Genomic DNA, 12376 nt, shown 5'->3' with positions numbered 1-12376 from the left:
TAAAATCTGGAACCTGGAGCTATCGTTTTTTTCCTTTAAGAGGGAAGCATTTGCTACTGTAGCTCAGAAAAATCTGTTGACCTGTTTTTTCCAATATTCATGTCAGACCCTGAGGCTTTTTCGGCCTGTTAGAATGAAGAGGCCCTAGGTATTGTATGAAAGAGGACTATAAAGAGCATTTGTGTACACCTCCAGTGCCAGTCAACTTTTGAGCAAACAAAATCAAAAAGTATGCACCACTGCAAACTAGATAAGGAATTTCTGTTCCCAAGCAGTAGCATGCTGCATGAGTGAAATGGGAAATTAATTTAGTAACAAGTAAATATATTTTTAGATTTTCTGTTCTTAATTCAGAACAAACCTACTGCAAGTGTCAGATGCTTAAGGGACTGTGCCCAAAAGCAGTATTTTCTGTCCTTGGCAGAGAAACTGCAGAGCAGATAAAATGCTGGACCAGTGGAAGCTCTCTGTTTAAAGTGCCATTTAGCTACAGCATTCCTCTGTTATTTGGCAGATAGGTCTGAACTTCCAAGTGCATTTTATACAGAATTCCAAGTAGTCTTCAGGAAATCTCTTTTGCACACAGCTGAATGGAAATGGTTTTGAGAGGCTTTTTCTAACACTTTACAAAGGAACTGATTTTTTCCTCTGGGGGAAAAAAAGTCATGATGTGGGGTGTGGGGCTTCTACTATTTGGAACATGTTCTTTAGAAGAATGAAAGCAAAATAATTTAACACTATTGGAGTACTACTAATTTTTTTCCCTTCTGTGTGGTCTTGGGCTGATATTTTATTCAGTCAGATAAGGAAACGTATGTAAGTCATGAAACTAATCAAAAACATTGTGTTTATGGTTGCAGCCTTTACCTTTATAGCAGCTATTGTGAATTCAGAACAGATTGGAAGACCCGTAAATCAGCTTTCTGCTCTGGCTTTCAAGTAGTGGTTTCAAATAAAGGAGACTGACTGAATCATCAAACTAGGCATTGGGAAACCTGAGTTTTATGCCTTCAGGCAACTTATAGCCTGATTTTCAGCTGTGCATTTATTTAACTCCCATTTATTTCAAATGGAGTTACATGAGCACAGCACCCCTGAAACTTGTTTTTAAACCATTCGGGAGCATCTTCATTACAGATACATTGGAGAGCTACTTCAATGTCTGTAATACATTTTGAAATGCTTGGAATATGTTACAGAAAGGCAGTCATTACTAACAAGTGTCTAATTGAAACAGTCCTGTTTTTTTCTTACGTTAGTGCAGTACAGTTCAAATTACTTTAGAAAAAGATCTCACAAGAATTAAACCTTAAGAGTTCTGTCAACAGGACAGAGCAAGAGACAGAACATGTGATAAATTCCAATGATCTGTCACCTTACTGCTTTTTGGATGGAAAGTGAAGAATGGAAGATCATGCGCAAAACGTGAAAAACAAGCAGTGGCAAAAGCAGGACCTGACAATCACACAGGTTCCCTGTACTTTAGAAGATGCCTATTAAAAACATGAGAAAATAGGAGTATTAGCCTCACTTTTGATAATATTAAGAAGCCAGACAGAGATCAGAACTCGGTGGGTTTGCAGACTGGTCAAAGAAGTAGAAAGCAAAATCAAAGTCTTGATGGTTTGTAATGGATTGCATTGTGTAATAGAGGTCTCATACCTTTTGGTTTACAGTTGTAGGTGGGTTTATTTGTGCCATATAGTATTTGTGTCTAGGGGAATGACGTGTAAGTGAGAGAAGAAATAGCAGTAGCTGGACAGACCAGTGAGATTTGGGTTAGCCTGTTCATCAGTGTTTAGAGATGGGTACAGAACAAGGGACTGATTTTCAAACATGATTTACTTAGAAACTTAAGATGTATTAAAGGACAGTGAGGCTAAAATTTGGCAATAAATATATCACATGCAATAGTTAAAAGAAATCCATCAAATCCATGGATAAAGAGAAGTTAATAAAAGTGATCAACAGTTGGCAGACCTGTACCTACTGGTTCCCTAAAGGGTGATCTTAAACCAGATTTTACTGGAAACCTCAAGAATATTGCAAATGACGCTTCATACTACACTAATTAGGCCAAGGTCATTTGTAAAACTGTTCAACAAAAGGTGAGCAAATGCACCAGGCTGGTGACTTAAGCAAACGGGTGGAGCAAAAGTGGAACTGCCCTTTTTCTTTCTGCTACCTTTTTCTGCATGAAAACTGCAGATGATTTTTGCATCCTCCCATTGCTGGCTTATCCAGCCCACTCTGCAGGATTTGACTGACAGGAGGAAAACATACTTCTAAATTATTTGGTCACTGTATTTATTATTTTTTTTTTTTCCGGTTTTCTCGCTGGTTTGCAAAGTCTCAGTTGGCTGCGTGCTGGGCTATGAGCTGTTTGTCCAACAGGGCCTTTGTTCTGGTCTGTGCTCCAGCAAAAACTGGAAAAACCTGTTCACATGCTTCTTTATTTTTATTTTTTTTTTCTGATCTTCCTCTCCCATTGGCAGTTGCAGCCTGTACACATGCAAACAAGGTGGTGCCTGCCCTTCATGTGGAAAACTGCCTTACAAAAACTGAGGTAGCTTTTTCCATTATCCCAAAGCTTTTCTAGCCTCATGAAGGCTTTGGTGAATGCTCCAGGAGTTAAACGCTGTTTGTTCTCCACAAAATGTGCTTAGGCAATCACTTTCTTTTTCTTCAAGCAAGGGGAAGGTGTTTGAGTGTGGCTCCAGCCCAGCCTTTTAAATAATGTTTTGTAGACTGGGAGATCTGCAAAAGCCAGGCTTATTGTGCAATGTAGCTGTTTGGATGCAGAAGTTTGTTTGCTTACAACAGCTGCTCATGGTGTGGTGTTAACATCTGTAAAGACGGGACAAACACTAAGACAGTAAGTTAGTCCAAGAAGTGGACAAACTGAGAAGAAAGTCTTCTTTCCATCTCCTTCCTTTTCCCCTTGCTTTGTGCTGTTTTTTGGAGCCAGAATGGGTCAACTGTGTGGACGATGCATGCAGCTGCTGCAGGACTTCATGACCTTTGTTCAGAGGATGTCTTCCGACCTTGTACAGGGCATCAAGGAATGCTTAACTCTGATAAGCAAATGCTTCTGCTTAAAACAAAACAGCTCTAAAGCCAGGCAGTTGTACAAACCCATCCTGCAACCTCATGAGAAGGTGACAGCACAGGAATTTCTGCAGCATATTGAAACAGGTAAGAGGACTTGTTTTTTCCAAAAGGGCTGTGAAAGAACAAGGAGGTTCATTATGTGGGTTGAAAACAGATTGTCGTCTGAACTGCTTTGGCATGGCAGAGAGCAGCTTGGTGATAATGTAGGAAAGCCAGAGCTATAGAGCATTTTCTTTGAGTACAGGACACCAAGGGCTCAAGTGGGGTAACAGAAATGTCAGTCACTTTCTTGCTCTGCCACCACTGTTACCCCATAACCCAGGTAAACGTTTTATAAATGTGAGTCCTGGTAGCTGAAGTTAAATTTTGAAGTCAGTCACTGAAGTTACAAAGCTGGAAACAAGTGGTACCAACACTGGATGTTACATGAGTGCCGAGCTCTGAGCCGCCAAATCACAGTGTCGTACTGGCTCAGTTGCTGCAATGTATGCATGGGGAAGTTGCCCTGGGACAAGCACCATTGGGTTCACAGAATTCCAAGCAACTGGTCTGCCTAAGTGCTTTTGTGCAGACATTTTAAACAATCATGGGATTCCACTTGAATCAGAAGTAGATCCATAACTCTTCCCCTGCTTTATAGGCTACCTGCCTAATTCCCCTGTAGATGCATTTGTGATGTTCTCTCTATCCTGTCCTAGGACACAATAATATCAATAGGAAAACTCTTTATTTCACTCCTGCAGTCACAGACCTTGGATTAGTGTGTTTTGTCAGTTGTCCAACCTAAAAAAATTCTTTGTCTCAAGCTTAGGCGGGGCCACTGCTTGTTTGGTTTTGCTTTGGCTCACAGCTCATTGGTTATATTGCTTTAACAACTCTGGGCTAAAGCTAGTCATAAAATTGCATAGTCTTCTACTTTACTTTGTGTGAAGGGTGTAGAACACAAACTACTATTTCTTTACTTGCCTTTCCAGTGGCATAAAACTATCTCGTGAAGGGGACCAGAAGAGATGTTTTTTCCCTGGTGTGACAGTTAATGCTGTTTGAAATGTTCTGTCATGGAACAACCTTTGGAATAATTTCTGTGATGCTGGTTGTTGGAAACATGCATTCATTAGACTCAGCTGGTATTAGTTGGAGTCATTACCCTATGAATGTGGGGGGGTCTTCTGCTGTTGATATGGTTCACTAATTATTGTACATTAAGCACTGTCTAAATCCTAAAGTCTGCATCCAGATCTTTCATCTTTATGGACAATGGAGATCTTCCAGGGCTGAACTTTTTCTTCTAAAGGCTAGATTACTCCTGAGTATATAAATAAACTGTCTTGGCAGTACCCCAGATCAGTTGATTGATCAGGAGCAGTGAAGGGGTGATCTGGAAAAAAAAGGTGAGGCCAGAATGACCCTTTGCAGCACTCGCTGAAAAGACAGTTTCCTTGAAAAATCTTTTAATCTCTAAGATGGTTCTTGAAAAGGCTGCTTTGTGTTGGATACTCAGGAGTTGGAGTACAGCAGCAGGGAGCCTAGAGCTTCTGTGACAGCAGTACACAGATGTCAGTGTGTGCTTTTAGGGAGATCCCAATGTCCATGATGGACATACACAGCACCCAGGAAGAACCAAGGTTAATTCTCTGAGTGAGCAAATCCTGCTGCCAGGACAGATGGAGGCAGGGAAGCTTCACAAAGAGAAACAAGACACTTGCCTCTTACCTTGGCACTCACCTGTGTAGTTTATTCCAACATGGATCAAACCCAGCCTCAATTCTGGACAAATTCTAATAAGCAGAGAGCCAACATTTTGATAACTTGGGTGCAAGGATAGATTTCATGGTTAATCATCATACTCAGCTATTAGCTAGGGTAGCAAATACTTGATATTACAGCAGGTGAAGGTTTTAACTAGCTTCTGCTTTATCTCTCTCCCAAACAAAAATGCACAGATACGAGGGAGATTCAGATAGTCAGTGTGTAAGGAACAGAATTAAACCACATGAAGAGATTTGGTTGGTTGATTTTTTTTTCCAAAACCTTATGCACACTGGCTAGTCCTTCCCTCTGTGTGTATTGTTAATTATTAAACAAAATTGACCTCTATATGAAGCAGTTCTGTGAAGCCCACTTATGTAATCCTGAATGTAGTAGTTTACTACTCTTGACATGTCAGCAGCTTCTAATGGCTTGAGATACTGGCTGAATTTTGCAGTGAGGCATGAAAGCTCACACCCCTCACGTCTCTCTCTTTATCCCATAAGAGGTAAAATAGCTAGATCTTATTCATAGAGATATTTCAATCTTTAATGCCCTGCTTTAATCTGTTTTCTGAAAATATATCTTACAGCAGTGTGCTCCACCAGTCAATTTATTACTTCATTACCTTTCAAACAGTTTATACTATTGAGCAGTGGTTCAGTGACTCATATTTTTTTCCTCTCTGCTGCTCCATTCCACACATTATAAGGACATTATATAGTGACTTACAGAAGTCATGCACGACTGCTATTGCTTGATGGCTGTTGCTGAACATCTGGTTTATTCATAGGAGAGCTATCATACTCAAAACCAGGTAGACTCATTCTACAAACCTGAGCCTGAGGCAATCCCATTTGCAAACTATGTTGCTGTTCCCTGAAATCCTTTATTGTAATATCCAGGCCAGGAAATATGGTGAACTTAAAATGCGGTGAATTAGAAATATGTACTCTTTTTGTATCTAAGAACACCATGTTCAGTAAATATATTTTAACAAAGATTTTCTGTGATTCAGGAAAAGATAAAGATTTTTATGGAGAACAAGAACACCCGCATTTATATTCTAGAGCATAAAAGTGTCTAAAGGTTATAATTTATCTTGCTTCCAATCACTAGCTTTGCAAGCTTCACAAGAGGCATTGACAAGGACAGGTTATTCCAGGTTCATTTCCTGCTGTTACTCATTGAAACATGAATAAGGATAGATGGGCTCTATGGAGTTGTTGCAGTCCTAAATCCTTATGTGTTTGGTTGGCTGTAAATTTTAACTTCTTTTGGTAAACTAACCCTTTACAAGTGTGATTGAGTCTGTGCTGTCGTTGTACCTCTTTAGGTTTTGAAATGTCACCCCTTGGAAAGGACCCTCTGGAAGCCTTGAGGACCTTAGCCTTTTCAGAAAATGCAGGTTTACAGCAGTCTGCTGCCCTCTATTACTTGCATATGAGTCAGCACAGTAAGTTATCTCAGTGCACTAGAAAATTTTCACATAATTACAAACGAAAGTATTATTTCCAACTGTGAAACTCCCTTTGATTTATTAATCAAATTTCTTTCTCTTACTTTTTTTTTTCTTTCATACTATGTTGTTTGCTAAGGAAAATTAAAATGCCATCATATCCATGTGGGCAGAATCATTCTGGGATTTACTATGAGGAGATATCTGTCATGATTATAAATGACTGTCATTTATGTAATTGTAATACTTCTGTAAAACTCAGTAGAACCCAAAGTAGTTAGAGTCAGTATATACTGAATCTCCTGAGAACAGCATAGTCAAAATATGGTGGAAGGAACATAATGGAACATTTATGGTTTTATGTAATTTTTGGAAGAGGACAAAGCTGTAGAAGCCAGATCGTAGTGGAAATTTATGAAGGAGATGTTCTTTGTTCTGACTATTACATGGGAGCACTTGGCTTCTGAGGTAATTTGCAAACAGTTGAAAGTCAGCCTAGATATGCCAGACAAACTTCTAGCAAGATTCTGGGTCTTACAAAAAGGTAAGAATCCCAGCAACAAGCAGGCTGTGATTTAATTATATTTAGTTTTACATTTACTTCAAGGAAAGAATTCTGACACTTGGCTTGATAGCTTTATACCGTGGCTTTTTTGCTGGATTGAAAGTGCAGATAGCCACAACATGAGGAGCTCCTGTGGGGTGGAATGACTTGTTTGGCAGCAAGGCAAATTGCTTCCCTTCCCGTGATGTTTTTGAAGTACTTGATTACTCAAATCCTCTTCAGGAAACTTGCCCTGTTTTGCTAGTAGCAATGGATTTAAATGAAGGGGAATACCTCTCAGCCTATATATGGGAACACCTGAGGCTTAAGACCAACAAGAGATAAATGTGACTGCAGTGAACCATGAGATTCCTGAATATTTCCTCTTATTCCTCCAGTGAACATCTCCCTGCCTGTGGAGCATCTGGAACCCTTCTATGCATTACTAAGGTCTGCTGACCTGGAGGTGCAGCAGATGGCTTCTTTGTCCCTTGTAAACTTCTTGCTGGAAGGAAACAGTGAGTAATTAATACATGCTCTCTTCAGGTGAAAAAGTATCTCTTCAGCCAGTCAGGCAGAAGGAGGGCACATCTACATAGCCAGGTCTACACAAATCCAAATTCCTTTTTCTGTTCCTGATAGGAAACATGTGAGTCTCTGTCTGCAGACCAAATAGATTCTAGTGGCACCAGGATATACCACATAGAATCATAGAAGAGTTAGGATTGGAAAGGGCCTTAAGATCATCAAGTTCCAACCCCCCCCACCATGGGCAGAGACACCTCACACTAAATCATGTCATCAAAGGCTCTGTCCAGCCCGGCCTTGAAGACCGCCAGGGATGGCGCATTCACAGCTTCCTTGGGCAACCCATTCCAGTGCCTCACCACCCTAACAGGAAAGAACTTTACATCTAATCTAAACTTCCCATGTTTAAGTTTTAAGCTGTTACCCCTTGTCCTGTCACTACAGTCCCTAATGAAGAATCCCTCCCCAGCATCCTTATAGGCCCCCTTCAGATACTGGAAGGCTGCTATGAGGTCTCCACACAGCCTTCTCTTCTCCAGGCTGAACAGCCCCAACTTTCTCAGGCTGTCTTCGTAACAAGAGGTGCTTCAGCTCCCTGATCATTCTTGTGGCCCTCGTGTGGACTTGTTCCAACAGTTTCATGTCCTTCTTATGTTGAGGACACCAGTACTGCACACAGTTGTCCAAGTGAGGTCTCACGAGAGCAGAATAAAGGGGCAGGATCACCTCCTTCGACCTGCTGGTCACGCTGCTTTTGATGCAGCCCAGGATATGGTTGGCTTTCTGGGCTGCGAGCACACACTGCCAGCTCATGTCATCCCTTCAACTAGATTAGATCATGTGGCAAAAGATCTTGGATCTGTGTGCAAAGACTGATTAATTATTTCCAAAGTTGTGGGAACAGTTATACAATTTTCAGTCTTGGATCAAGAGCCCACCACTTAGTCTTTCAAGCAACAGATACAGCTGTTATAAATACATTCTGCCTATGAGACAGTGCTTATTTTCTTGTTATTTATTAACTGGACCTTGGTCTTAAATTGCTTGCAGATTTAAAAAAAAATAAAATATTGTGTTATAGAATTCCCTTTCTTCTGTAACTAATAGGGCAAAATGTAATTGATGTAGGATCTGGGAGCTGCAGATGAAAAGCTTCCCAGTAAAGTTCATGTTGATAGACAGGGTATGGCCCCACACCATGTCAATGGAGTCCTTGTTGCATCAACTACTGTGCTCCCTGGCACCTGGGCCACAACAGATATGCCATTACACATAACTGCAGAAGAGAGGGTCAGTCTTCAATAAAGGTAGCTTTTTCTTTTTTCTTTTTTTTTTTTTAAGGATCTTGCTGCAAATATCATGCCATTATTTACAAGTGAAAAATAGTGCTGCAGCTGCACTTTTCAAAATGAACCTTATGTTTGAAACCAGAATTGCTACCAGAAATGTTTGGGATTTTCTGAAATAGAACCACTTGCACTCTTCCGTGAGTCTGCAGAGAAATCAAGCAAACCAAGCTAGGGACTGTGAGTGCCTTTCAAGTTGTTTCCATCTTTGGACTGTGTTGCATAATCATAGTATAGACCCCCAAAGCCATCAAAGGAAAGTATGTTATCTTTACAGAGGCATTAACTGTTTAATTTCTATTGTTTGTCCATTTTTTCTTGAATTTATAAATAGTTGACAGAGAATTAGTTGTCCAGATGGGTTTACTTGAGCCAATTCTGGATCTGCTCGAGTCAGAAGATGCCACTGTCCAGTGTAATTCCTGTGCCTGCACCATGACTTTGGCCGTTTCAGGTGAGTGTGCTGTGCTTTCCCTTTATCCTCTGCTGTGGATAAAGGATTCAGCTCTTGTAGGTTCAACTCTTCCCTCATATTTCAACATGAAACAACCTATTTGTGATTGGTTTAAGAGTCATAAGATGCAGCAACAGATTTTGGTATTCCCACATCGTAAATTCAACCTCTTGAGATTCCAGGTAAGATCTTTTTTCACAGTGTTTCTGACCTTCACTCTGTTATGATTACAAACCTGTTTCTGATTTCCAACCTAAATATATCCATGACCAGCTTATCTTATTTAGCATCTACACTGGCTTTTGCTTCTGCAGTTCTGCCTTTCTGATGTCTATGCTGATGAGGTTCCTTCATTTTACTAGACAGAAAAAGCCAAGCTCATTTAAGACTCCTCCTTTAAGTGAGGCTGTCCATTCATCTTCATAGTCCTTCTGGGTGTCAATTGTATATTCCAGAAAAAGAACATAAATTGCGTCTGCTGTTTTGTGATACAACAGAGCTCAGGCATTGTTACAGTCCTAAGATGTACATAAATGATACAGGAGTTTCACCTTTAATTTATCTCTTCTGAAAGAGAGGTCACCAGAAATGTGCAGTATTTCAGCTCAGGTCTTACCTGTATCTTCTATTGTGGCATCCAGGGAAATATGTTTTATAGTATGTCTCTTAATAACACTTGTTTTTCCTGTGATTGCATCACAGTGATACTGTCATGCTGCAGCTGTATATCAGCTTAGTCTTTTTCCTCCTCTGCTGCTGTTTCCAGCAGACACCAATTAAGGGTCTGCAACAAATGTTTCTAAGTACACTTGCCTGCATTTGTACTTTAAGGTTTCATTCTGTTTTTGTTGCTTTGGTCTTCTAACTTGTCTGTTATTTGTAAAATATTCTAGTCATCCACTGCACTGACAGTGCTGCGCTCACACCTTTGTATAAACTTTCTGGTTCAAAGCCAACTACAGACCAGTCCTTGTGGAATTCCACATATAGCCTCCTTTCAGGCTATATGTGGAATTTCCATTTTTCAAAATTTGCTGCCAGCTTCCTTTTAGTCAGTTCCTTATCCATCATGTACTTGCATTTGTCACCAACTTCTCTTACTTAACTATGCATATTTCATATCATGATATAGATATTTTCCTGGCATCCAGACAGATAAACCACAGTTACCAAAAGAAAGGTTATCAGGTTAGTCTGGCTTGTTCTACCGTTTGAAAACTGTATAATTCTACTGTACAGATTGTGTAAAGGCATGTAAGACAGCCACGAATAACATTTATTTCCCTTCCTATAGTGCTTATTTCACCAGCTTCCCTCTCCAGCTTGGGAAGTTGCAGTCAGATCTTCCAGAAGGCTGAGAGAAGCATGGTACAAGTGTTGTTTTGCGATTTGAGTATTTATGTTGTCAAGGGGAGTGCATAAGCAGGATCCAACCACATGAAAGTGCTGATTTGCATTTTATTCTTGTATGATTATTTGCCATTTTTTAAAGACTTTTTGAAACTTATTTTTAAGCATTGCATATTTTTATGGTCAGGTTAAGAACTCTGTATGCTACATTACTTTGTGTGAACTGCAAATTGCCTCATTGAAATGCCTAAATTAGGCATGGCATCACTAAAGTTTTAGGTACCTGGCACTAGAAGGATTTTATGTATGGTCAGTGAAGTTATCCCAAAGATCTGCGGAGAGATATCACTTCACCTGTTTTAAGCAGCCCACAGAGAAAGCAACTTGTTTGGGGATGTAAGGACATTCCTTAGTCCTGAAGGCACTATTGCCCTTCTAGATGTCTCAGTCTTTAACCCAGAGTACAAGGAACCCTCAGCCACTCCAGATTTAATCCAACTTCATTCTCTGGAGAGGATGTTCACCTAATGCCTTGCACACTCTCTTAAGTGTACTTCTATGCACAAGTAGTTCAAATGAAGCACTCAAGGAGCTTTCAAACCAGATAGGAAACCATCTGCTGAACATAGAATAGAGGTAGGCAGTCCTGCAAGTGCATAGGCTGGGTTGCTTCCTGAGATGTTATCAATGTTGAGGATTTCTGTCCCAGTTTAGGATTTAGATGGACTAGATCCGTTTATATCTTTTTCAGACTATATTTAGGTATCACAGCAATGAGGCTAAAACAAGAGGCAGTTCTCTAGAGTTCATTTTAACTCCAGACTCTGGTGTCCTAAAGGGTCTGCTTGAGAAAAGTATCCCATTCAGTTGTGTCCTTTAACTAAGCCATTCATGCTTCAGAGTGGTTTAAAAAAATATATATGGAAGCACAACCAAATTAGATGGTTCCTTAGATAGCTTTAAAGTGACTAAAACTCTAAATCCAAGAACAGCAATGTGATGTATCTTAATTCTGCTGCAATGAGCACGCAAGACTGTACAGAGTGAAGCTGTTTAGCAGTGTTACTGCAAATTTTACATAAGACGGGTTATCTGGTGCTTATCTGCTGCAATAGGTAGCCAAAAATAAAAGCAGCAAACAAACCTATTCAGATAAACAGATTTGAAGGTCAGTTTGTTCCAACACTAGCATTTGCCCACACAGCAAAAAAGACACAGGCACATTTGCAATTATCTGCATCTTTTCAGTCTTCTGAGTAAAAATAATCAGCTCTGGGGTAAGAACTCAGTTCTAAGACTATATAGGAACAGAAGTAACATTCACAGCAAGATGGTAGGGAGGCCTGAACATCTGCATTATGCTAAACAAGGAGGATGCACTGGGTGTAGAACACATTCAAAATTGTACCAACAAGAGAACTTTCAAGCACACAAGTGGCAGAGAATGGATAGAAATAATTTATAAATACAGGTTTCAAGGTGAGTTATTAAAAGCCAACTTGAGTAGATGTTACTGATTTCCCCACTTCAGAGTAGCATCTGAATATGTGGTTCCCTTCTCATATGAAGGCACAAAGGACTTGTCCTGGACTAAATTAATACTGGCTGAAGTATACTTGAATAAATACCCTGGATTATCTTGTGTCTATCAGTTTTCCATTATAGCTAGGCTCCACATAGAAAAGTAATGACTTTTTTTCTCTTAACTAAGTTAGTTGGCACCTGAAAATTTGAGCTCATCCATTCATATTTCTTGTTTTTTTCTGCTTCATGTTTCTCTCAGCAAGCTTCCAGACACTGGCCATTGTCTAAGCTGTCTAGAAATGTACAAAAAT

At 39.9% G+C, this 12376-nt stretch overlaps 1 protein-coding gene across 3 annotated transcripts in view; it reads left to right on the top strand.

Moving 5' to 3' along the window:
• Nucleotides 1–1360: 1360 nt before the first annotated feature.
• Nucleotides 1361–12376, top strand: part of LOC133225735 (uncharacterized) — a 29443-nt gene continuing 18427 nt past the window's right edge. Inside the window, exons 1-4 of one of the 3 annotated variants that reach the window (XM_061378477.1) lie at nucleotides 1361–3195; nucleotides 6197–6316; nucleotides 7262–7381; nucleotides 9072–9191. In XM_061378477.1, the coding sequence (XP_061234461.1) occupies nucleotides 2970–3195; nucleotides 6197–6316; nucleotides 7262–7381; nucleotides 9072–9191 (586 nt within the window). In that variant the 5' untranslated portion in view covers nucleotides 1361–2969. Of the gene's footprint in view, nucleotides 3196–3713; nucleotides 4503–6196; nucleotides 6317–7261; nucleotides 7382–9071; nucleotides 9192–12376 lie in introns of those variants that run through there. The other 2 variants (XM_061378476.1, XM_061378478.1) reach the window with 2 other exon arrangements.

Source organism: Neopsephotus bourkii, unplaced genomic scaffold, assembly GCF_033783945.1.
Source record: "Neopsephotus bourkii isolate Nb327-2 ecotype Australia unplaced genomic scaffold, CSIRO-AGI_Nbou_v1 NB_1765, whole genome shotgun sequence".
NCBI classification, from domain to species: domain Eukaryota; kingdom Metazoa; phylum Chordata; class Aves; order Psittaciformes; family Psittacidae; genus Neopsephotus; species Neopsephotus bourkii.
Note: the sequence above shows the minus strand (reverse complement) of the source record. Positions and strands in the feature narration are given on the sequence as shown.